The 26,507-nt window shown below is 46.7% G+C and overlaps 1 protein-coding gene across 1 annotated transcript in view; it reads left to right on the top strand.

Annotated features, from left to right (window-relative positions):
* Window positions 1-23,130, top strand: part of ASXL1 (ASXL transcriptional regulator 1) — a 67,709-nt gene extending 44,579 nt beyond the window's left edge. Inside the window, exons 5-13 of the mRNA XM_029219279.1 lie at window positions 11,703-11,823; window positions 11,900-11,997; window positions 12,573-12,666; window positions 13,125-13,277; window positions 14,490-14,653; window positions 14,749-14,845; window positions 16,345-16,450; window positions 16,735-17,368; window positions 18,100-23,130. Of these exons, the coding sequence (XP_029075112.1) occupies window positions 11,703-11,823; window positions 11,900-11,997; window positions 12,573-12,666; window positions 13,125-13,277; window positions 14,490-14,653; window positions 14,749-14,845; window positions 16,345-16,450; window positions 16,735-17,368; window positions 18,100-21,018 (4,386 nt within the window). The 3' untranslated portion in view covers window positions 21,019-23,130. The remainder of the gene's footprint in view (window positions 1-11,702; window positions 11,824-11,899; window positions 11,998-12,572; window positions 12,667-13,124; window positions 13,278-14,489; window positions 14,654-14,748; window positions 14,846-16,344; window positions 16,451-16,734; window positions 17,369-18,099) is intronic.
* Window positions 23,131-26,507: the final 3,377 nt, after the last annotated feature.

Raw genomic sequence — 26,507 nt, 5'->3', positions numbered from 1 at the left:
ATTTTGGTTTCCATTTGTAAATTTTTAAAGAAATATACCCTGGATACAAGTCCTTTGTCAGATGTATGTACTGCAGATATTTTTACCAATCTGTAGGCTGCCTTTCCAATTTTTTTTTTTTTAAGATCTTTCTTTTGTTTTTGACCGTGCCACGTGGCTTTCGGGATCTTAGTTCCCCTACCAGGGATCAAACGCAGGGCCACAGCAGTGAAAGCACCAAGTCCTAACCACTGGACTGCCAGGGAAGGACCCGCCTTTTCATTTTTATTAAGCTGTCTTTAATTAGAAATTTTCAATTTTGAGAAAGTCCATTTAAAAAATTTAATGAACGTATATAGTTAGTGTTTTTAGAAGTCTTTCCTTTCCAATGAGTATTTTATTACATTTTCTTCTATAGAAGCTGTATATATTTGGCTCTTACGTTTAGGTTTGGCTCCCTACTTTATCTACTTTGTATCTAGTTATTTGCTCAGGTCTAGAATAAACATTTAATACTTTAAGAATTGCCAACCTATTCTCCTATGAAAAATCTAACTAGAGCTCAATATTTGTTTATAGTTCATTTATTTCTTTAGCGCAAGTGTACATAGTTAAAATACTGTGTTTAAGAATTGCTACTTGAGGGACCTCCCTGGTGGTCCAGTGGCTAAGACTCCGTGCTCTCAATGCAGGGGACCTGGGTTCGATCCCTGGTCAGGAAACTAGATCCTGCACGCATGCCGCAACTAAGAGTTCGCATGCCACAACTAAGACCCAGTGCAGCCAAACAAATAAATAAATATTTTCAAAAGGAAAAAAAAAATGGAGTTGTTACTTGGGTTAAATCCACCCCTGCCCCCCTTTCAGTGTGGTTGTGTTATTTGAATACATAAAGCAAAAAATTTTTAAAGTATCACAGTATATTTTCTCTTTTCAAGGCTGTGGGAAAACAGGCATGTCATACTTTGCTGTTAGGAACACAAATCAGAACAACTTTTTTTTGAGGGGAATTTGGCTGTTAACAAAATTACATTTACATCTACCTTTTGACCCATCATTTTCCACTTTAAGAATTTATTCTGAAGATACACCTTCAGTAATACAAAAGCACAGACTCACAAGGTTATTCAAGGCAGTGGCATTTCTATTTGTAAAATATCAAAAAGACATCTAAATGCTGGCATGTGGGGAAGTAATTGCATAAATAAAGTTCGGTACGTCTGCATCGTGGAGTATTATGCAGCTGAGAAGAGAATGAGGAAGAATATCTATAAAATGAAAGAGTCATTCTCAGGATACTCTTTTTTCTTTTGGCTGCGCCTCATGGCATGTGGGATCTTAGTTCTACCTGAGATCGAAACCACGCCCCCTGCATTGGAAGCGTGGAGTCTTAACCGCTAGACTGCCAGGGAAGTCCCAGGATACATTGTTAATTGAAAAAAGTATTTTGCACTTTGCTATATATAGCGTGCCATTTTTTTGTCTAAGGATGAAGGGGAAATTAGGTGTATATATTATCATTTGTGTAAAAAGAAACACAAGAGAAATAAGCTGGAAACTAATGAGATTGGTTACCTAACCACGGGATGGGTAGGAATGGATTGGAAAGCTGGGGAGTTGGGGGAGGAAGAAAGGGATAAAGGGGGGCAGTGTCGATTCTCTGAGTGTAACCCTTTAGATAATTGTGACTTTTATAACCATGTTATAGTTCACATTTACTTCAAAAGTAAAATGATAAAGATGAGGAATAAAAAACAACATGGATTACAAACAGAAAAGATGAAGCCTAATGCTATTACTAGCTATAAAAGTCCTCTTGATATGGTCAGACACAATGCATTGTTTTGTTCTTCTTTCTAAAGGTTGGTCCTATTGCTGTCCTTATTCCGGTTCCCAGTATGGACTATTTATCGGGTGGGCAACCATCCTGGTTTGCCCAGGATTGAGGAATTTCCTGGGGTGCAGGACTTTCGGTGCTAAAATGAGGAAAGTCCCAGACACACCTGGGGCAAGTTGGTTACCCTGTCTGACATGCATATAGCTGTTTTCCTGGGAGTTCCTTTCATTCTCACCTTAGAATTCTCATCACCTTTCTCCTGTGTTATAGCCTCTCTTTCCTATACCTCGTGCAGGTGTTGTTTTTGCTGTTTATTTATGTAACACATTCTCTAGTTGCTTCCTAAGAACAGGTGCATAGGAGGTAAATTATTTTGAGACCTCACATGTCTTTGTTCTGTGTTCCATACTGGATTATGGGTTTGACTCAGAATTCCAAAAGATGTTATTCTATTACATTCTCTAAAACTGCTCTTGAGACGTGTGATGCCATTCTGACTTCTTTGTCATGTAATGTGTTCTCTCTGATTAAAAGATTTTAGGATCTCTTTTTCAATCCTGTATTCTCAAATTTCATGGTGAGGTGTTGCGGAATGGGTCTTTTTTCATTCATTCACTGTGCTGGGCATTTTGCCTTATTAAACCTGGAAACTCAGGTCTTTTAATTTTGGGAAAACTTCCTGTCTTTTTCGGTTTTCTCTTTCTGGAACTTTTGTTTGTTGTATGTGGAACTTTTCTTGATGCAGGCAGCCTGTTCTCTTTTTCTTTCGAGTCACTTCTCTGAGAAATAGCCTATTGGTTGTTATTGATTTTTTTGGGGGGGGGTATTATTTTTAATTACTAGCACATTGCTCATGTTCTCTGATGTTCCTTTATTTTTTAAAAATAGCATTTTGTACTTGTTTTTGGACTATCTCTTAGAGGACATTTGCTGTGAGATCTTCATTATTTCTGTTTCCTTTCAGTTCCTCCTTTGTTTATTTTGGTTGCTGTCCTTCATGTAGCAGTAGTGCTTACCTATCTGCTGGTCGTTGATAGGTCATTTATGGTGAGAACTGACAGATTCTGTGCTTGAGGACACTGCTTGTTGACTGTGGTAGAGTGAGGACCTGGATATTTTTTTGGAATCTCCAAATTATCTGTACTTTGAAGGTGTATTTTTTTAGGCTGGGCACTTTTTGCAGGAGGAGAGATCCTCCCGTCTCTTGCCAGGTAGCCGAGAGTAGGCTGGGGCTGTAGGGCTGCCACTATTTGGGGGAGCTTTGGGAGCCATAGTTGGGGGAGAGAGCTAATGGTGTCACCGTTTTGTATATGGTCTTTGACTTAATGCTTCTGTTTATGGAGTGTGGCACCTCAGTCTCTCCCCACTCCTTGAACTGGTGTCTTCTATTCCAGAACCTCTCTGGTTTAGTCCAGTCAGAATATAAATCTCCTGTTTTCTTCTGGAGCTGGAGAAGGGTATTGCTTGACTGTTTGGGGACAGAGAGGAGATCTGAGGGATCTGACTTCTTGTTCGGACTTCCAACCACTTCTGTTTTCATTCCCATGCCTCCCCTCTGTCTGCAGTGGTTCCTGGTACCTCTTAATCCCTGCCCCCTTGGGGGTTTTACAGTAGAACTGGCTTGCTCTTTGTGGCTTTTCCCTCTGCAGTCTTAGACTTTGGTTTTCTTTCCCCTGCTGAGTCATCACTGGTCTTCCTGTTATTCATCTTCTAGAATTTTATTGATAGTCCTCATCTACTGCTTTTTCTTCCCTCTTTCTCTTTGTGCATTTGTACTTTTTAAAATGCAGCCATTCTAAATGAGGCTTCAGGAGTTTGCAGAGAGCTGTGTGTGTTCATTTCACCATGTTTAAATGGAAGCTGCAGCCTTTGTGCAGAGAAAGTGAGAAATTGCCTTTGACTTCCACACCAAACCCTACCCTTGTATATGCCATCCAGGCCTATGGCCCTTGTTCCTTCCCAGTAGCAACCAACTACTGTCATCAATTTAATGTGCATCCTTCTTACTCATATGTGTCCATGAAAAATGTGTGGTTTGTTTATATAGATGTATTTTTTTATTCCTTTTACCTACCGTTTAATAGTGCATCATATCAATATATCTTTTTATTTATCCAGTCCCCTATTGTGTACACTTAGGTTTTTCACAAGTTTTCCAGTTTTTCATTATTACAAACTATAATAGTAAAATTGCTGCAATAATCATTCTTTTACTTTTGTAGTCTTCATATGCAAATGTGTGAAATTTTTCTAGGAGATACTTCCCTGTCTTTTAATGGGTAAAATGGAGGTGATTTGGAGGTGCTGTGTGGGGCTCAAAAATATTTCATTACATTTTCTTTACGTGTTACACCTGTGATGAGAAAAGTTGAATTATAAAACTTCCAAATCTTTTCAAAAATTTTATCAAGAAGCATGTGCTTTTTTAATGGTCCAGTAACCCCTTATTAACAATACAGAAATCTGAAATATTTTGAGAACTGACAAAATTTATTCCTAACTCACTTGGCAGTAAAACTTGACTTGCTTAAACTCATTTGGTGGCAAATCTCTGATCTAGACTGACAAGGACACTTTAAACCTATTTATTTCACCTGGTATGTACATATATGTTAATTCAAAAAATATTACTGTGTTTGATTATGGGTTGCTGGTGGTGTTAATATGATATATTGCCATTTGTAAAATTCAAGAAATCCTAAGTTCTAAAACACATCTAGACCCAGGGGTTTCAGAGGAGGAATCATGGGCCTATGGTCACCATCAGCTAGAAACTTTGTTTGCAGATGTGGGTGGCACATCACAAAATGAGAATTTTTCTGGTTGATGGAATCTACTTTTTTGTCATTAATGAGATCTCAGACAATTTCTTGTCTTTAAACTGTATTCCAAGAATGTGTTCATGTTTTAAATAACAGGTCTTTTCTTTGACAGCTGTAATATTGAAATTGCTTCTGATAATGCAAATGGATTTCAAATTCAAAGAACTTTTTTTACATTAAGTATTTTTAAAAAGGATAAAGCCTTTTCTCAAGCATACACAGAGGTTGCTTTACAAGTTTTAATCTTTCTTTAGGATTCACATAACAAAGTTAAAACATAGTAACGGACCGTTGTCTAAAAATGAATTTTAACTTTTGATCTATAAACTTTCTATACACTTTAATGGTTTTTATGTGGTTTTTATAAATTTTGATTAGATTCTTTCATGTTTTCAGAGCTGTCAAATTTAGTAAGCAAATTTTTATCCAGGTTTTTTGGGATGTAACTCACAGACCATATAGTTTACCCATTTAAAGTGTACAATTCGGTGGCTTTTAGTATATTCATAAACTTATGCAACTATCACCATTATATAATTCTAGAACATTTTCATTACCCTTAAAAGAAACCCCATATCCTTTAGCAGTCATTTCCTATTCTCCCCTCCCCCTAGCCCCTAGCAACTGCTAATCTACTCATTTCATTACTAGAGCTTTATTAAAATATAAAATAAAATAAAGCAGAGCGTCTCATTTGTTCTTCTTCAGGAGTGTCTTGGCTTATTTGTGGCCCATTGCTTGTCCCTGTACAGTCAAGTTCTACCAAAAAAAAAAAAAAAATCTGGTTGAGTGTTTTATTGCAATTTCATTGAACCTACAAGTCAATTTGAGAAGAGTTGACATCTTTACAGTGTTGAGTCTTCCTAGTCAAGAACATGGTGTAGCTCTCCGTTTACTAAGTTTTAAACCTTTCTTGATAAAGTTTTGTTTTCTTCATAAAATGATTGTTTCTTTTTGAGCTTTATCTCAGAGTAACATATTCTTTGTTATAAATTACATTTTCTAATTGCTGGTATTATGCTGATGTTAGGATCGCTTGCGTTTTTAATGTGATTTTGAATCTTACAGCCTTGCTGAATTTCTTACTAGGTCAGAATCCCTTGCATCTTCAATGTGGATAATTATACTTATCTGGAATAACGACACTCTGGTTTCTTCTAATTCCTTCTTGTTTCTTTTTCTTATGCATTGGTTAGGAACTCCAATATACTGTTGAATGGTCAGTACGTTCTTAGTTTTTAATAATACACATTAAACAACCCTCAGATCAGGCTTCCCTAAGAGAGTACAGATTTCTTGTTGAGGACAGGTTTGTCAGACCCATAAAGAAAGCAAAGGCATACCTGAAATTTGCTTATCGTTTTTTGGTTGTGAACCTAATCCTGGGTGGTTTAAAACTTCATCGGTTTAAATTTTAGCGTTCCATTTTATTCATGTTTGGGGCTTCTTGTATTTACAGTGCATTTTATTTTTTAAAACATTTGACTTGGGCTTCCCTGGTGGCACAGTGGTTGAGAGTCCGCCTGCCAATGCAGGGGACACGGGTTCGTGCCCTGGTCCGGGAAGATCCCACATGCCGCGGAGTGGCTGGGCCCGTGAGCCATGGCCTCTGAGCCTGTGCTTCCGGAGCCTGTGCTCCACAACGGGAGAGGCCACAACAGTGAGAGGCCTGCATACCACAAAAACAAACAAACAAACAAACAAAAAAAAACATTTGACTTACGGGAAAATATCGTATCTGGGTTTTATTTATCAATGCTGGTTGCTTTTTTCCCCATCACTAGCCTCTTTGCCAGTTGCCTTGCCAAACTAATATATTTTATGTATTTTTAAAACATTTATTTGTGTTAATAGGTGAACACGGGTAAAAATTATATGGCAGGTGTTCTTTGTACTATTTTTATTCTTACAGCTTTTCTTTAAATTTGAAATTATTTCCAAATAAAGGTGTTCAAAATGTATTTGTTTGTAAAGGTAATACATGCCCATTATCAAAATAAAAAATGATTCAGAATAGCTATAATAAAAAAAGACAAGTAACTCTTTTTTTTTTTCTTTGTTTTGGGTTTTTTGGCCGTGCAGCTTTCAGGATCTTAGTTGCCCAACCAGGGATCGAATCTGTGACCCCTGCAGTGGAGTGCCGAGTCCTAACCACTGGACCGCCAGGGAATTCCCTTTTTTTTTTTTTTAAACAAATAAAAACACTTGAACAAACAACTTCAAAAAAGGAAGATATGAAAATGTCCAGTAAGCACATAAAAATGCGCTCAATATCTTTAGTCATCAGGAAAATGAAAATTAAAGCCACAGTGAGGTACTCACTGCATTAGAATGGCTAAAATAAGACTGATACCACCAAATGTTGGTGAGCACCTGGAACTCTCATACAGTGTTGTTGGAAGTGTACATCTTTGGCTTTTTTTTTTTTTTTAAATAAAGTTCAACATTCATCCATCTTATACCCCCACTGTTCTATTCTTAGATATTTACTCAGGAAAAATGAAAACATGTCAATAAAAGCTGTGTACAAGAATGTTCAGAGTAGCTTTGTTCATAATAGCCCAAATTTGGAAATACCCCAAATACCTTCAACAGGAGAATAGATAAACAAATGGTTGCATATGAATGCTACTCTGTAATAACAAGTAATGATCTGATGTATGCAGCAGCATGGATGACTCTCATAGACATGAGACTGAGCAAAACAAGCCAGACAAAAGAGAGCACCTACTGTGTGATTGCATTTACATGTAGAACAAAAATAGGCAAAACTAATTTTTGGTGGTAGAAATTGGAACAACCATTGTCTCTGTGGGGTGGGAGGGGCAGTGTAGAGTGGGGATTGACTAGAAAGGGGCACAAGGGAACCTTTAGGAGTGTTGGGTGTGTTCTATATCTTGGTATGAATTTTTAGAAATAAATTTATTGGGCTTCCCTGGTGGCGCAGTGGTTAAGAATCCACCTGCCAATGTAGGGGACATGGGTTCGAGCCCTCCTCCGGGAAGATCCCACATGCCGCGGAGCAGCTAAGCCTGTGTGCCACAAGTACTGAGCCTGCACTCTAGAGCCTGTGAGCCACAACTACTGAGCCCGCACGCCACAACTACTGAAGCCCATACACGTAGAGCCCATGCTCCGCAACGAGAAGCCACCGCAGTGAGAAGCCCACGCACACTGCAACAAAGAGTAGCCCCCGCTCGCCGCAACTAGAGAAAGCCTGTGTGTAGCAACAAAGACCCAATGCAGCCAAAAATAAATAAGATTAAATTTAAAAATAAAACAAAATAAATTTATTTATTTTTGACTGCATTGGGTCTTTGTTGTGTGTGGGCTTTCTCTAGTTGCAGCGAGTGGGGGCTACTCTTTGTTGCAGTACACGGGCTTCTAATTGTGGTGGCTTCTCTTGTTGCGGAGCACGGGCTCAAGGTGCGTGGGCTTCAGTAGTTGTGGCTTGCAGGCTGTAGAGCGCAGGCTCAGTAGTTGTGGCGCACGGGCTTAGTTGCTCCACGGCATGTGGGATTGATCTTCCCGGACCAGGGCTCGAACCCGTGTCCCCTGAGTTGGCAGGCGGATTCTTAATCACTGCGCCACCAGGGAAGTCCCTTGATACACATTTGTCAAAACTAATCAGATAGTATACATTTCACTCTTTGTAAATTGTACCTCAATTTAAAAAAATAAGGGAAAGGACACAAAGGGTATACATTGATCCAAGGACAGTCTCCTGCATAAGCACAATACAAGTTCATCCATGTTGTTGTGAGTAGCTGTAGTTCGTTCTTTTTTTTATTATTGTATAATATCCATTTATTGAGTATTGATCAATAAATACATCAGTCAATCCATGTAGTGATTCTACTGATGGGCACTTTGTTTATAGCCGAAGTTACAAATGACGCTGTCACGAACATCTGGATGTGTACATGCATGTATTTCCCTAGGGAATCCAAACCTAGGATGACATTGCTGGGTTATAGGATGTTTGTATCTTCAAGTGTAGCAGATAATGCCAAACCACATTCTTAAATGCCTGGATCCATTTTCAGTGTACCTGTTCCCTGTTCCACATCCTCATTAGCACTACTTGGTATTGTTAAACTTTAATTTTAGCCATTCTTGTGGATGTGATGTCATCTCATTGTGGTTTTAACTTGCATTGTTTTGTTGTCTTCCTTACTTTATTGAGGTTAAATACCTTTCCGTGTGAATGTTGGCCATCTGGACATCCTCTTTGGTACAGTGCCTAATACAGGTCTGCCTATTTTTCTTACTGGTTGCCTTTTTTTTTGCCGTGCTGCGTGGCATGCGGGATCTTAGTTCCTGGGCTAGGGATCAAACCCGTGCCCCCTTCAGTGGAAGCAGAGTCCTAACCACTGGACTGCCAGGGAAGTCCCTGGGTTGCCTTTTTCTTATTGATTTATGCCGTCTAGATACAAGTTCTTTATTGGTTATATGAATTGCAGATCTCATCTTCAACTCTGTAGGTAGCTTTTGCCCTTTTTACTCTATTAATGGAATCATTTGCTGAACAGAGCAGAGGATATTAATTTTAATGTAGTTCAATCGATTGATTTTCTCCTTTTTAAGATAATGTCCTGGGCGAGTCTTACAAGTGTTGGGTTAAAAGGTATATACAGTTTTCAGAGTTTTGCTTACAGTTTACTTTACCACTGGCTGTGTATAAACCTTTTTATACCATTTTCACTCTCACCAACAGTGTATATGTGATTTTCCCACACTCTTGCCGGAACTGGAGTTTTGGGGTCAGTTTTGACAATGTAATAGACCTCTTTTCTTCATTAAATGAGTATTTTGTCTTAGTTTGCCTGTATGATTCAGGGAATAAATTTGTTGCATTGTTCCAAGAACATGGCAGTCAGTAAGCCTAATTACAAGATTAATACTAAAAATATTCTTTAGGTTTTGATCCTGTGAGGAGCATTTATGGTTGGTAGGGAAAAGAGAGAAAGATATAAAAAACCATTTTCTTTTTTATTAACTTAAGTCAGCTTGATGTTGGCTTAAATTAATGCAAATAAACTGATGAAGACTTAAGACAGTAGTCCCCCGTTGTCTGGGGGGGAATATGTTCCAGGACCCCAAGTGGATGCCTGAAACTCTGGATAGTACCTAACTCTCTATATACTATGTTTTTACCTACACATACATACCTGTGATAAAGTTTAATTTATGTATTAGGTACACTAAGAAAGTATAAATCAGGCAGAGCGAGAAGTGCCAGCACCACTACGCTTGCCTTTGGGGCCATTATTAAGTAAAGTGAAGAGTTTCTTGAACACAAGTGCTGTGATACCATGACAGTCGATCTGATAACTGAGATGGCCACTCAGTGACTAATGGGTGGGCTACGCTGGACAAACAAATGACCCACGTCCCGGGTAGGTCGGAGCTGGACAGTGTGAGATTTAGCACACTACTCAGAGCAGCATGCAATTTGAAACCAATGGGTTGTTTATTTCTGCTACTTTCCATTTAATATTTTTCAACCATGGTTGATTGTGGAAAGTGAAAAAAACCCCTCAGATAAGGGGAGGCTACTATATAGTGGATCAAGGAGTCCATGGAATTGATGAGTTAGAATTTTGTGGATTTTCCTTGTAAATTTCTGGCATATTTTTAAGTGAGAGAATCATGATTTTACCTACTCTTTTTCACACACTTTTACTCAAAGAAGACATCCCCACCCCAATCTATATCTGCTCCTCCTCTCTCCATCCCCAGTATTCATTCATACTCCTTCCTGGTTTCAAGGTAGCTCCTAAGTTTTCCTTGGGGATGGGTAGAGTTTCATTTTGAGACTCCACGACAGAGACTGTTAGGAGAAGTATTTGTTAGGAGGTGAAATTTGGAGTGGAACTCTCCTCTACGCTCTAGCCTTGTTCCCACTCTCTTACTTTAGTTTAGATCTTTATCCTTTTCAGTAGATTTCTGTCATAATCTAACTCTTCTTCTGCCTCCAGACTTCCCATGGTTAACAGAATGAAATTCCTAAAACTCAGATCATTCTCCTGATTCATATCCTTCAGACTCTAAAAAAGTCACAGTCTTAATCCCTCAGCACAGTGCCGTGATTATCATCAGCCCTCTTGCTGTCTCTCTATCCTCCTCACGTATCCAGTTTCCCACACACCTCCTGAAGTCTATGGTTTCTTTGAATTTGGAATGTTCTTCCACATTGGCTCATCACATTACCTAGGACTCCCTCTCCCTCCCCACTGGCAACTCATCTCCCTATTAACTGACTTCTTTTAAAACTGAGCTCGAGCAACACATCTCCTTGGAAACCTTACCTCCCTGATCCTTATTCCCCTTCTGTACCTCCATGCCCTCTTCTCCAGCTCAGTGAGTTAGATGTTCCCTGTTCTGGGCTGCTACAGTTCTCTCTGTATCCTTCCATCACTGTGCTTTGTATTGTTATAGATTTGACTTTGTCCTCTACTCATTTGAGCTCCTTGAAGGCAGGGCCCTGATTCCCCTCCTTATTCCCACCCCACCCACCGCTTGGAACTAGCATGGTGTTTATAGGAGGCACCCCATAAATGTTTAATGAATAATTAGATGCAAAATTATATCTAACTTTTTAATTTATTTTTGGCTGCATTGGGTCTTCATTGCTGCACATGGGCTTTCTCTACTTGTGGCGAGCGGGGGCTACTCTTCGTTGTGGTGCGTGGGCTTCTCATTTTGTGGTGCCTTCTCTTGTTGTGGAGCACAGGCTCTAGGCACGTGGGCTCAGTAGTTGTGGCACACGGGCTCAGTCGCTCCGCGGCATGTGGGGTCCTCCTGGACCAGGGATCAAACCCGTGTCCCCCGCATTGGCAGGTGGATTCTGAACCACTGCCCCACCAGGGAAGTCCCTCTAACTTTCTTAATGTACGTATGAGAAGAACTTTCTGAGAAAGAGAGGTCAATTAGAAAGGGATAGGAATTTAATCAATATTCTAAATCCCTCTTCTCCAAAAGCAATACACATTTAGGAATGACTGCTGTGCTTGTAGGATTTGTAGGGTTTTGCTCACCTGAGTTGTGCCTTGCTGTCACAGAAGGATGCCCTGCAGTGGTCTCGCAGTCCGGCTGCAGTGGAGGGAGAGGAGCCAGAGGACACAGCTGATGTGGAGAGCTGTGGGTCTAATGAAGCCAGCACTGTGAGTGGTGAAAATGATGGTAAGTGTCCTTGACAAGATGGGTGAAGAGCCACAAGCAGTCGCTAGGGTCTAACCTTTATTTCCCTCTCTTCCAGTTTCTCTCGATGAAACATCTTCTAATGCTTCCTGTTCTACCGAATCTCAGAGTCGGCCTCATTCCAATCCCAGGGACAGCTACAGAGCTTCCTCACAGGTGGGGGGAGAGTTGGTGACTAGGCTGGATGGAAAAGTGAGGCAGGCACAAGACGGGACTCTTCCTCCTGTAGTTAACTGAGCGTGTTGAAGAGTGGAGAAAATCACCTTGGTCTCCACCTGTTAGTACCATTTAAAAGAGGGCCATAGGAAAAGTGGGTAGTAGATCTGAGAGCAGAGCAATTTGTTTTTTCTCTTTACCATGGATGGATAATTTTGTTTGTATTTATGAAAAAACCTGGGAACATTCAGGGAGAAGTATAACAGAGTGGGGAGAACATGAGCTTGGGAGTCATCAGTTTGAATTGCAGCCCTGCCACTCACCAGCTTTGGGCAAATTCCTTACCTGTAAAGTAGGGAGAGCAACACATTCTTTTCAGTGTGGGGTGATGCTTGGCACAGTGGCCGGCACCTGGCTCAGTAGAATGAGTCGTTGCTATTATTGGCATTACCTGCCCGTGCTGGTTGAACACTAACTCTGTTTTACAAGACAGCGAGGGAGACGTGGTCGAGAGGGACAGCTGTTGTGGCCTGCAGGTGACTCAGGCTCCTTTTGTATCCCCTCTGGGAAAATAGGCAAACAAGCAGAAGAAGAAGACCGGGGTGATGCTGCCTCGAGTTGTCCTGACTCCTCTGAAGGTAAACGGGGCCCACGTGGAATCTGCATCAGGTATGTGTAAACTCGTGATTGTGATGCTTCTTCCTCAGGTCCTGGGGACCTGCCTCCCCCTGGCAGCAGCTCTTGGCCTAGGTAGTGCTGTGCCAGTAGAGTCAGGAGCCCTCCTCTGGCAATCAGCACGCCGTGGCGGTGAGACCCGACCTAGCTTCCAGCATGGGCTCTGCTGGGCGCCCTTCCCCTGGCCTCACAGGGCAGTTGTGAGGGTCCTGTGAAGACGTGTGCAGGTGCTTTGTAAAAGACACAGTGCAAACTAAGATGGCGGTTTGGCATTCTTACGGGATAATTTAAAGCCAGACCAGGAGGTGGTGATCTCTGACGGCCCAAGGCTGGGCCATGGAAGCACCAGCACTGCTGGCAGCATGTCAGGGAGAGCTGGGGGAAGTAGGCTTGTCTGAGAGCCATGGGCACGGCGTGTGATGCTTTTGACCGGTGGAATGCTGTGCCTTCAGGGTTCTCAGGCCGCCACGCCGATGGCGAGAGCGGCAGCCCGTCCAGCAGCAGCAGTGGCTCTCTGGCCCTGGGCAGCGCTGCTATTCGTGGCCAGGCCGAGGTCGCCCGGGACCCTGCCCCGCTCCTGAGAGGCTTCCGGAAGCCGGCCACAGGTAGGTGGCTTGGCACTCATTTCTCTGCCTGTAAGGGGGCCCCTGCAGGCCTAGAGAGAAGATGATGTCTTCTACTCCACTCCTTTACAGTTTATTTTTACTTCTCAGGTGGCCCTCTATTTTTGTTGGTTTTTACCTTGTATTTTGGTTATGTCACATACAGATTTTTCTCTGCTAGACTGAGAGAACTCCCTGTGGGCAGAGATGGTGCCACATTGCTCCTTGTATGTCCCTGTAAGGGCCTAGCCTGTGCCTGCCTTGATACTGCTTAGTGAGTGCTCAAGTGAGTGAAAATTGCTTCTGAGTGTCTCAGTGAAGAATTCCAACATTTGTTTTCTTTCTTCGGTAGCATCCTGCCAAGTTTGTTCTCAACGTCTGCAGTCTCTGTCAGATGCCCTTTTTAATAAGCTAGTTAGTATATGGGGCGGAAGCCTATGTTGAATATGGGCTATGCAGGCAAGTTCAGTACTGTGCACCTCCCACCCGCAGTAGGGCTATTTGCAAGGCCAGTATGCCATTTGCTATTTCCGGATTTATTTCTCAAAGCCCCCGTGCTGGGTTTTTGTAGATGGGCCACTTGAAATCATTAAGAAGACTAACCTTGGCTTCTGAAAATTAGAATAAACCATCACCCAAGTGGCAGCTAGGTTTGCTGTCTTGTTGCCTCTCCAGCTCATCAGCCTTGCCGAATCTTAAAGCCTCACAGGTCTCTGTTCCATTTGCTGAGGCTTTTGTGAGAGGTATTGACATTGCAGTGGGCTTTAAACAACCCTTAGCACCTTTCTGCCTGGAGGTCAGACCTCTCCAGCCCATTCACAGAAGACTTCTGCAGATTTTTCTGTAGGACGCTAACCGGATTCACTTTTAGACTTCCATCGTTTCTCCCATTGGCTTTGTGGAGCCTGTTCTCCAGCTTTGGAGGGAAGCTCAGAGCCTGCCCCTTGCCTGGTTTTCTGTGGGAAGAGTGTCCCTTCAGGCTGTGACACAGCATGCTACTGAGCCTTGTCTGAGACGATGCAAGCCCAGGTGTTCTCTTAGGTTTGATGGTAGCTGATAGGTTAGGGTAGACTGGATGATTGAGCTCATTGTGTGCAGATAAGTTCTGGGTAGCTTGGGTGCTGCCACCAAAGTTTTCCCTCAGTTGGCATTTGCTTTTTTGGTTTAAGAAGCTGAAAATCTACATTTTGCTTCCTACTGCTTGAAAAATCACAGGTCAAATGAAGCGCAACAGAGGGGAAGAGATAGATTTTGAGACGCCTGGGTCCATTCTCGTCAACACCAACCTCCGGGCCCTCATCAACTCTCGGACCTTCCATGCCCTGCCGTCCCACTTCCAGCAGCAGCTCCTCTTCCTCCTGCCTGAAGTGGACAGACAGGTACATGTGGGCGGCTTCCTCTTTGCTTTCTCTGGGCCACCTTCTGTTCTCTTTCTAAGTTTCTTTATTGTTTTTTTTTGCCTTGATCCTTCCAGGTGGGGACCGATGGCCTGTTGCGTCTCAGCAGCAGTGCACTGAACAACGAGTTTTTCACCCACGCGGCTCAGAGCTGGCGGGAACGCCTGGCTGATGGTGAGTAAACGTTCTCGTCCCAGCGGCTTGAAAGGTGCCTGCCATGTGTGGTGTCACTTGTCTCCTGGTATTTAAAACCCAAAACCCAAATACGCATTTTTCAAGTCTTTTTTTTTTTTGGCGGTACGCGGGCCTCTCACTGCTGTGGCCTCTCCCGCCGCGGATCATAGGCTCCGGACATGCAGGCTCAGCGGCCATGGCTCACGGGCCCAGCTGCTCCGCGGCATGTGGGATCTTCCCGGACCGGGGCACGAACCCGTGTCCCCCGCATCGGCAGGCAGACTCTCAACCACTGCGCCACCAAGGAAGCCCCTTTTTCTTTTTTTTCCAAGGGGTATTCTTTAGTATAAGGCAGGCTTTCCTCTAATAGACGTGGTGGATGTTAATATGCCCCGTAGCTCTAAAGAAGGTACAAGAGTATTTGGGCTTTCACTGTTTTGTGTGTATATATTCATCCGCATTGCCTCTTCATCATTAAAACTATAAACTCCTATTCTTTCCAGTAAGCGTGGCATTGACCTACTCGGTAAGTTCCACCAGGTGCTCTGTCTTTTTAGATGTTGCCACTTGGAGTGATTGTTAGCTTCTCGTAATTCAATTTTGTGGGGAAGCTACGTGGGAAGTGCACTGGGAGGTCCCCAAGACTCCCCTCCAGGTTCGATGATTTGCTAGGAGGACTCACAGGACTCAGCATGTAGTTGTACTCATGGCTGTAGTTTATTTTGGTGAAAGAATACAGAACAAAATTAGCAAAAAGGGAAAAGACGTCTGGGGTGTAGTCCAGGGAAACCAGGTGCACACTTCTGAGATCCTCTCCCGGTGGCGTCCCACAGGATGTGCTCAGTTCCCTCAGCAAGGAGTTCTGACCGCACGTAGTCACAAGTGTAGTCTGCCGGGAAGCTCGTCAAGGACTTGGTGCCTATGGTTTTTACTGGGGCTGATCATGTAGGAAGCCTCTGTCTGACCCAAACCCAAATTCCAGATTCCCCAAAGGAAAGCAGGTGTTCACCATAAACCATCTGGTTTGCTTCAGCTGTTCAGGCACAGTGAGCCATTCCCTGTCAGTTATGGGGTGGGGACCCTCCTGAAATCCAAGGTCCCAGATGTCAGCCAGGGGCCCACCTTGTCAGCAGGCCTGTCTGAGCCTGCTCTGTTAACTTTTTTCTGCGCATGGAGTAAGAACAATTCTCTTGTTTGTTTTTGTTCTGCTCAATGTGTTGTTTGCTGTTGAAGGACTGATTACCCGAGGGAAGGGTAAATTTCCCTTATAATAGGTGTGTTAGTTCTGTCCTGAGTAAGAGCACCATGTGAGATCCTCTGGGGGAGACGGGAGCCAGCGTGAGGAACATAGTGAGGGTTCAAAAAATGATTTCCAAGCTCACCAAAGTCATGTGTTATTTTGAAAACTCCTGACATGGTAGAACTGCAAGATTTGGCTTTTCCTAAGACAGACCTTAATATCCTTAATGCATCACTTGAAGAGCTTTGTTTCTTTCTAGGCGAATTCACTCATGAGATGCAAGTCAGGATACGACAGGAAATGGAGAAGGAAAAGAAGGTGGAACAATGGAAAGAAAAGTTCTTCGAAGACTACTATGGACAAAAGTAAGGCCCTTGGTGCTGTGAGTCCTAGTGTGGTTTCTGGGGGGACAGAGGCAGGTGTTCTCAAAGCCATGCATACTGCTGTGTCACCCAGGAATGTGGAGATTGCAGTGACTCTTATTTAGCTTAATACCATTCATGGGGAGCTAACATAGGTTTTTCTATGGTTAGTGTTACATACCATGCAGATTTATTTTGTTCTGAGAGATCTAATATTTGGGTGTATATTATTCATAGTGGATGTGCCCTCTCTGCCCTGTAACTGATAATGTGAGTTTGGTTTGCAGGTTGGGTTTAAGCAAAGAAGAGTCATTGCAGCAGAATGTGGGCCAGGAGGAGGTTGAAATCAAGAGTGACTTGCGTGTCTCGGGAGAATCAACACGACCGCAGCGTGGCCCGGCCACCCGGCAGCGAGATGGGCATTTCAAGAAACGCTCTCGGCCAGATCTCCGAACCAGAGCCCGAAGGAATCTGTACAAAAAACAGGAGCCAGAACAAGCAGAGGTTGCTAAAGACACACAGTCTGTGGCACCAGACATCCCCCTGTACAAAGATGGGGAGGCTAAGACCGATGCAGCAGGGGTGGGCGGTCCCCACCTGCCTGGCACATCCTCCGCAGCACCCAACCCAGAGAGTTCCGAATTCCCGGTGGAAACTGTGGCTTCCCGGATCCAGCCCAATCCAGACGACCTGGCACGTGTCTCCACGTCTCCAGACAGGATTCCCAGCTTGCCTCAGGAGACCGTGGATCAGGAACCCAAGGATCAGAAGAGGAAATCCTTTGAGCAGGCGGCCTCTGCATCCTTTCCCGAAAAGAAGCCCCGGCTTGAAGATCGTCAGTCCTTTCGTAACACAATTGAAAGTGTTCACACCGAAAAGCCACAGCCCACCAAAGAGGAGCCCAAAGTCCCGCCCATCCGGGTAGGAGGCTGTTTGATCCTGGCTGCCCTGAGCCCAGGCCCCTTTGAGGGACGGGAGATTAGTGGGGCTCCTTTGCAGGGACAGAAGGCCCCCGGGCCCTTGTGTTAATTATGTGGGAGTGTAGAACTCTCTGTACGAGAGGCGTTCTTGAGACTGACTTGAGTATCAGGGGGATAAGGTTCTTTTCTTCCTCACTTGGTTGTTCACTCTGTTGAAGTTATCTCTAGAGGTCATAATCCTTTGGGGTTTTAAAATCTTTTATTGGGTGGTGTTAGATTTTTTGTGTAGTGACTTACACAGTCCCACCAGAAATTAAATTTAGAAGTGTGGCATATAACAGCCCTTGAGCAGAATCTTCTCAGAATGGTGTGGTGTCTTGGACAGCCATTTTACCATGATTATTTCTTTTTTTTTTTTTTTTTTTTTTTTTGCGGTACGCGGGCCCCTCACCGTTGTGGCCTCTCCCGTTGCGGAGCGCAGGCTCAGCGGCCATGGCTCACGGGCCCAGCCGCTCCGCGGCATGTGGGATCTTCCCGAACCGGGGCACGAACCCCTGTCCCCTGCATCAGCAGGCGGACTCTCAACCACTGCGCCACCAGGGAAGCCCGATTATTTCATTTTTAAGGAAAATGATTGGATTCTCTAGGCCACTAGGGTCGCGATTTAGCTTTACAGTTCCTAGGTCAGAGTGCTCAGTCAATTAAAACTGTTTTCTTATTTTTCTCTTGCAGATTCAACTTTCACGTATCAAACCACCCTGGGTGGTTAAAGGTCAGCCCACTTACCAGATATGCCCCCGCATCGTCCCCATCACGGAGTCCTCCTGCCGGGGCTGGACTGGCACCAGGACCCTTGCAGACATTAAAGCCCGTGCTCTGCAGGTCCGAGGGGCGAGAGGCCACCACTGCCATCGAGAGGCGGCCACCACTGCCATCGGAGGGGGGGGTGGCCCGGGTGGAGGTGGCGGCGGGGCCACCGATGAGGGAGGTGGCAGAGGCATCGGCAGTGGTGATGGTGGTGAGGCCTGTGGCCACCCTGAGCCCAGGGGAGCCCCAGGTACCCCTGGAGAGTGTGCGTCAGATCTACAGCGAACACAACTACTGCCGCCTTGTCCTCTAAATGGGGAGCATGTCCATCCTGGAACTGCCGTGTCCAGAGCCAGCAGAGAGGACCTGGCTTCTCCCAGAAAGGAGAAGAGCTACCCACGCCGGAGGGTTCCAGATGGCCTCAGAAGCGGGCTGGAAGATGCTTCCCGACTTCCCATTGCTCCCACTGGGGACCAGCCACGCCAGGCCTTACCCCCACTGCCCTCCAAAACCCCAGCACCTGAGCGATTAGTTGAGCAGCCTGCGTTGCATCTGGGAGGTAGAACTGAATGTGGGTCTGGTACCGCTTCCTGGGAAAGGGGTAATGAGGAGCGAGGACCCACCATCCCCCTGGAGAGCAGTCCTGTTCAGGCTCTAGCGGGGAATGTTGGATTAGAAGAAGGAACCGGCCAGGCTCTAGACAGTGACAGTAATCCCACCGTGAAGGATCCTGTGAATGTGACCCCCAGTCCCATCCCTGAACCATCGTTGGCCGGTTCCCTGCAGGACAGACCATTTGATGATGAATCAGGACTTGGTGACTCGGGCCCACCCACGAGGGAAAGTGCTACTAGACAAGAAAACTTGAAAACCGAGGCTCCCGTCTCCGCTGGTGCTGCTCCTTGGATGCCTGGCCTGTCAAATGACAAGGCAGTGGGACAGCCTGAACCCGACTCCAGAGAAGACGTCCCATCTGTTAAGCCGCAGGTTGGAGACGAGTGGGAGAAAGCTGCTCCCCTCATTCCAGCGTCAACTGGGGGGTTGACAGCTGAGGAGGGTCTGGATCCCCCCGACAGCTTGGCTTCACTCTGGACAGTGCCATCTCCAGGGTGCGTTGCCAGCACCGGCCACGACCGCAGACAGCTGGAAGGTGGAAAGTTGAAAATCAGTGGAGACTCTGAAGTGCTGAGTCCTCACAGCGAGTCCACAGACACAGCCTCTGACTTTGAAGGCCACTTCTCTGAGGACAGCATTGAGGCTGAGCCTAGTAAAGCTGCAGTGCCGAAGAGGTCCTCAGCAGTGGAGAAGGGTGAGAAACACGTTTGGAACCGCTCCACCTCACTCTCCAAGGTGAACGGTGACCTGAGTCTGGTCACAAGGACAGACGGGATGGTTGCTCCACAGAGCTGGGTGTCTCGAGTATGTGCGGTTCCCCAAAAGATCCCAGACTCCCTGTTACTGGCCAGTACCGAGTACCAGCCGAGGCCTGTGTCCCTGGGCAGGCTTGCGTCCTCGGTGGAGGCTACTAACCCCCTCGTGATGCAGTTGCTGCAGGGCAGCTTGCCCCTAGAGAAGGTTCTTCGTCCAGCCCACGGTGGCAGCAAACCCGAATCCCCACGACTCCCACTGACAACAGAGCAGAGCCATGACGGCTCCCTGCATATGGGATCTTTGCAAGACCCTGCGGAAAGCAGTTGTGAGGTTGGCAGTAGCAGTCCCAGTTCTTTAAGAGCTTCGAAGGAGTCTCTTCTACCTGAGAGCCGTGAAGCAAGCACCGGCCTTGCCAGGCTGGAGGCCGCCCAGGCTCCTGGAGCGCCCCCAAAGATTTCCAAGCACGCCCTGACTTTAGGCTCCCTATATCCAGTGACAAATCCAATGGCTGCCTCTGGGAAAGTAGAAGTGGATTCCAAAGAGCAGTTCTCTCCCTTTAGTTTTGAAGATCAGAAGGAAGCTGGTGACCTGTCCCAGTGCAGTAATTCAAGTGCTGCCCCAGGCACGAGTCCGGGAAATCTCACTACCTCGAGAGCCCCTTGTTGCTCATCTCCAATTGTGGTCTCCTCGGGTCCCGATCAGGCAGGTCGGGCCCTGGGTGATCAGAACAGTGCTGGAGGCCAAGGGAAGAAGCTCTTTGGCTCCAAAAACGAGGCTGCAGCCCTTCAGTGCCCCCGGCCTGTGGAGCCAATGCCTCTGCCTGCTGATGCCCCTCCCGATTTTCCCAGCAGGAAGTCGGGGCCAAGCAAAAACTCTGTGTCTGATGGGGTGCAGACTGCCAGGGAAGACTGGGCTCCGAAGCCACCGCCTGCCTCTGTTGGCAGCATCAAGAGCGAGAAGACTTTTGGTGGGGGGCCTCTCAAGGCGAATGCAGAGAACAGAAATGTAGCGGGGCCTAGTCCTCGGGAGCTGGTGGATCACTTGCAAGGGATCCCCTTTGTCCTTGATTTGCCCTTCTGGAAATTACCCCGAGAGCCTGGGAAAGGGCTCAGTCAGCCTCTAGAGCCTTCTTCCATCCCCTCCCAGCTCAACATCAAACAGGCATTTTATGGGAAGCTTTCCAAACTCCAGCTAAGTTCCACCAGCTTTAATTATTCCTCTGGCTCCCCCACCTTTGCCAAAGGCCTTGCCGGAAGTGTGGTGCAGCTGAGCCACAAAGCAAACTTTGGTGCAAGCCACAGCGCATCACTTTCCTTGCAGATGTTCACCGACAGCAGCACGGTGGAAAGCATCTCACTCCAGTGTGCGTGCAGCCTGAAAGCCATGATCATGTGCCAGGGCTGTGGTGCGTTCTGTCACGATGACTGTATTGGACCCTCAAAGCTCTGTGTATTGTGCCTTGTGGTGAGATAATAAATTATGGCCATGGGAAAAGTTGTATATTTAGTGTGTGTATTTTGATAATGACGGATCTTAAATCTGTGTACAGAATATCATTGATAAAATAGACTGTCTCTCTAGGCAAGAGTTCTCTTGCCTGTCCCTAAAATCTGTAGTGCTAAAGCCCCTCGGCCACTTGTCGGCCTTCTGGTTTTGCTGGAAGGGTTTCCTGCAGGGCAGGTTGCTGGGCTGCCCAAGGCTGGCCGGCCAGCCCGAGCTCTTGTCACACAGACAGAGCCTGGTGCGGCGTGGGGAGCCTCCTTGAGACTCAGAGGGACTTGAAGCTGAAGCAAGAAGGTTGTGTTCTCCACCAAGGGGACTAACCTACCCGAACTGAGTAGAAATGTCAGTCTTCCACTGCCCCCTCCCTGCCGTCTTTCCTCCCGCTGTTCCTCGGGGAGTTGATGGGGAGGAAGCCAGCACGGGGTTAAAGCAACTCCCAGCAGCGCCCACCAGGGGGCTTCAGAACCTGCTGACCTCAGGGTCACAGTCATTTGCCAGTTGGTGGAGCCAGTTTGACCTTTGGTTCTGTTGCTGAAGCCGGTTTGGGACTTGGCTGTCTCCGAATAATCCACTGGCCCACGGGAGCGTTCGGAACCTTGAATAGACCTGCTTGGACAATGGGTCGGGTATAGGATTGTCTTTCCTCCTTGTAAGTCAGGTGTCCAGACATTTGGCAGGTGAATTTGTCTGCTCGACACCCTCTCCGTCACTTTGGACACTGTGGGAGTGGGCATCTCCACACACCTGTGTATGTGAAAGTCATTTTACATTTCAAAGCAGTGTGTTTTTCTTATTTTTATATTTTTAACTCTTTATCCTTGGATGTATAAAGTGAACTTCTGGCTTCTGTAAGTATGCTCTCTGCACCTCTAATGTTTTATCATGTATTTATATGTTGTACACAGTACTGGCCGATTCTGTAAATGGATGTATTGTACAGAGAACACGAACGACTCTCCCTTATTTTACGTCTTCGGCATCATTGCATTAAAGTGGTGTCATTGACTTCTCTCCACCTGTGTCAGAGCCACTGCGTGCTGTGCTGCCCGACGTGAGGGGTGGAGTGATTGACTTGGGACCTGCCAGTTGGCCCGGTGCCCTGTCACCGGTCAGCCGGTGGACCTGCTGCACTTGCAGAGCCACGGGCAGCCCGGCTGCTCGCTGCTGGGCGAATGCGTCTTGCTCCTCATCGCTTCTCCTCCGACCTTCACTGGCGGCTCGCCGCCATGTGTGACAAATCACCACCACCAGTGTCAAGTGCTTCTGGATTCAAGGGTGAGTGCCCTGGGCAGCCCCCCCAGGTGGGCCTTCTGGACCTGGCTCCGGGCTCCCCACCTGTCAGCAGTACCTGGGAGCACGCTTTCCTGGGGCCACAGGACTCCACTGGACATACTTCTGACAGCAGGTTAAGGAAGAAACAGCTATGCCAGCTGCCAGCCTCTCTCCCGACACGTTTCCAGCAAGTAGATGTCTCCATAGCTGTGTCACCTCACCCTGCTTCCTGCCTTATTTCTTGTTCCTCGACTTGTGAGTTGAGCATCTTCCTTGTTGAACTTAGGTCTCCCTGTGTGAGTGCGTCTGTGTGAGCTGTAAAATTGGTATGACTTCAGCAAGTCTCATTTCATCCGAAAGGTCTTTTCTTTCCCCCACTTTTCATCCATTGTGGCATTTCTGTCATCTGAAGCATGAGTGGGAAGTTGGCAAAGATGTGGTGGTGATTTAAATGCAGTATTGGCCAAGTCCAGGTTGTCAACTTCAAGAGTCTGTTTACCAAAGACAGGGAGCAGAGGCACAAGCGTGTCTGACCCTCTTCCTCCTTCTGCTGTGACCTTTGGGGCCACCCTAGGGGACAGTTGGAAACTGGTCCGCCAGGGAAAGCACTGCTCTTGTATGTCTCTGTGGTCTTGGAAAAATAAACCTGTACAACCTGCACGTGTGGTCTCGGTCATCTTCTGCGGCCTCCCTGCTGGGCTGGGAGGAAGGTTGGGTTGGGAGGCAGACCCTGGCTCACTTCACCTCGGCGCTGGAGCTGATTTTCTAGTCCGTGGAGCTTTGTGTTTTGTTTGATGGGGACCATTTTTTAAAGTCTTTATTGAATTTTGTTACAGTATTGCTTCTGTTTCATGTTTTGGTTTTTTGGCCGCAAGGCTTATGAGACCCTAACTCCCTGACCAGGGATCGAACCCACACCCCCGGGGTCTTAACCACTGCACCGCCAGGGAAGTCCCTCGTGTGTGGAGTTCTTTTGAGACATTGGTCCCAAAGGTGCGACTTGTCAGTGTTGCTGGTCTTCATCAGACTGAGCATGACGTGGCGAACTTACCCATTTATCCACCATGTGGACTGGAAGCAAAATCTCATGAAACCGATGGGGGTCCTTTTCGCCTGAGAATCGAAGCCGTGAACTATGCCGTCCCTCCACAGCTGCTCATCCAAACCGCCTCGCTGAGACTGAGGTTGCTTGAGAGAGTCCTCCTGGCAGAGGATCTTGTGGGAGGGTGACCAGCAGCAGCGAGGGAGGGGCCTGCCCGAAATGGGGTCTGACGCTGGTTGACGAGCCTCAGTGGATGACAGACTGCAGGGATTGACTTTAAAGATGAATTAAAATACGTATCCATTAATTTGTTTCCCGTGAACTGGAGAAAGTAGATTTTACGTGCGTCGGAACATGTTTTGGGGCAGTGCAAGCTGTCGTTTTACGGTGCTGCAGTTTGATCGAGGTGCGGGTAGAGAAGTCATGGTCAGGTGGCTTTGTGGTGCCTGGGTAACTGCCTGGTGGTGGTGATGTGTACGTGTGCCTTCATGTCATGGAATCTGTTGGCCCAGTTACTTCTGCAGGAGCTTAGAATGTGTTGGAAGCCAGGGCTGGGACCTGACCGCCAACTGCATCTCAGCAGGGAGGTGGAACGTGCGCTGGGTGAGAGTGGGGGCCTGGCTGCTTGCCAGCGCAGTGGTTGGGGTAAGTCACTAAGCCCCTGGCCACTTGCTCATCACTGATCTGGGCTGAGAGTTGCTACTGCATAAAGTCATCGTGTGCGGCGCATAGGAAGTACCCCATCCTGTTAGCTCGCGTGGGACCGAGACAGGAGAGGCTCCTGTCGTCTGCTTGACCCTCGCCCCGGGGAGGAGCCGTGGAGAGGGGGGGCCCGTGTGGCGCGCTGAGGGCTGGTGCGAGCTGAGTGGGTATCTGACTTTCAGCCCCTCACTACAGTTGAGTGCATAGTCCTGGGTTTAGAAACTGAGTACTTGGCAGGAGAGGCTTATTTTATTCATGGTCCAAAGGACAAGGAAATCTACTGTTTCAGAATCTGGAAAGAGCGCTGTCTTACTGGCCAGGCACAGTGTCACCCGTTTGTTTCATGTCCGACCTGCTCATGAGGAAGTCAGACCCTGCTTGAGAGGGATGCGTGTGTGTGTGTGTGTGTGTGTGTGTGTTTACACTCAACAGAGTAGCCACGTCCCTCCGGCCTCGGGGACCAAAGCCCAAAGCGTCTGCCTGCCCTGTGCCCTGAGAGAAGGCGGCACGGGCTGTGTTGCCCTGTGTGTGTGTGTGTGTGTGTGTGTGTGTGTGTGTGTGTGTGTGTGTGGTGTATGGTGTGTGCGCGCCGTTTAAAGTGATGGAGAGGGTAGGCTCTGTGACCCTGGAGGTCAATACTTGAAACCAAATGGTGACAGTGCCCTGTGCTTCTTCCTCTTTGTGCATCATTTTGAAAGCCTGGAATGAGCATCTCTAACAACCAAAAGGTAATAGACGGAAGCTCTGTAAGGATGACAGTAACAAAAATACAGCTGTCAGTGCAATGGTTAACTTTTCTGGGAACACGGGCTCCTTTGAGAGTCCAGTGGGAGCTCTGGACCCTCTCCCCGCAGGAACGTGCACATGCACACACAAGTTGTATTATTTCAGACGGTTTAAGAGCCCCCCCTCCGCCCCGCCAGCAGCTGGAGCCCCTCACTGAAGAACCCCCTGACTGATAATAAACCTAATAAAATCTGGGTTTATACAAAAGAGGGGAGAGAGGACTTTGCAAAGGATTATCCTACAGTCTAGCTACTGACCTTCACTAGTGCATTTAGATTTAAAAGTGCGTTACAGGCACGGTCTCCCCCCCTCACCAAGTAAGCTGAGCTTGGCCTGCTCGGTCACTGAGTAACCTTGATCTCACTGTTCCATGGGGGCGCCCCTTTGATGTCGTCCTCTACACTTAACACCGGTGGTCTGGAGCTCCATTTAAAGAAGCTGGGCCGGGACCAAGCAGCCCTTCTCTGTCCACAAGCGCTTCCTCCTTGGATCCCAGTGTCCCCGCGGCTGGCTGCGGCTTCAGCTGGAGGTGAGTGCTTTCCATTGGGCCAGCGCGGACCGTGGGCCGTGGGCCGGGGCTCTGGCTGTGTTGTCCCAGGTGGGGGAGTTTGTGGTCCTTCGGTGGTTCTCAGCAGTGGTAGTTTTGGTGGGACAGACACTGTCATGGCATCACTGAGGACTTGCTGCTCTGGGTCCCTACCTGCATCTGAGAAGATGAAGTGCCACCTTCTGCTTTGACTGTACCTGCTCCTCTTCTTACGAATCTCAGCCCCAGGGTATAGAGACTCCCTTGGGGCAGCATTTTCAAACTGTTGGCCCATCTCCCTTTACCTGTTTTATATATTTGGCTACTGCACAGAATTTCATTTAAAAAAAGATTCTTCTGCCATTACAAAAAAAACGTTTAACGACTGCCACATAGTGTGTGTGGGTGTGTGTATATACAAGCAATTGTTAATTACATTTATGCTTTTAACTCAGAATTGATTTTAAACTCCTGACAATCAGGTTTGGCCCCAGTCACATTCCTGAAAGTTTTCCTCAAAGTTTAACCTAAATTGAATGCAGGATGAAAAAAAGTCTGCACACAAGTAAACGTCTTTGAAAAAAAAAAAAGCAGCCCTTTTGTTTCCTTCAAGGGGACCCCAGGTGTTGGGTCGAATGGAGTGTAAAGTCCTGACGGTTCAGGACCAGGGATGGTGTTTCCTCGGTTTTCCCAGCCGCCTGAGTTTGGTTTCAGTCTCAGAAGAGCTGCGCCCTGGGCGGACGGGAGTGGAAAGAGGGCGATTTGCCGGGAAACAGCTGCATTTAAGACCTTGCTTGGGCGCTGGCTGAATCCAGGCGAGGTGTGCACCCGGCATGCCCTCTTTCTCATCTGTAAGCGGGGCCAGAGCACCTCCCTGGGAAGGCAACGGTGAGATTTCAAAATGATGTGTGCCTGTGCTGGGCACCTGACGAGGACCAGGAAAGGTCCATTTCCTTCCCTTTCTGAAGGGTGAGGTGCCAAAAAAAGTGACAAGTTCATTTGTTCAAGAAAATCTACCAAGGACCTTCTGTGTGCTAGCTTATTGGCTAGGAAAAGGTGGAATCTGGGACTTCCCTGGTGGTGCAGTGGTTAAGAATCTGCCTGCCAATGCAGGAGACACGGGGTTCGATC

The sequence above is a fragment of the Monodon monoceros genome, unplaced genomic scaffold (genome assembly GCF_005190385.1).
Source record: "Monodon monoceros isolate NGI ecotype Baffin Bay Population unplaced genomic scaffold, NGI_Narwhal_1 Super_Scaffold_13, whole genome shotgun sequence".
In the NCBI taxonomy this organism is placed as follows: Eukaryota; Metazoa; Chordata; class Mammalia; order Artiodactyla; family Monodontidae; genus Monodon; species Monodon monoceros.
Note: the sequence above shows the minus strand (reverse complement) of the source record. Positions and strands in the feature narration are given on the sequence as shown.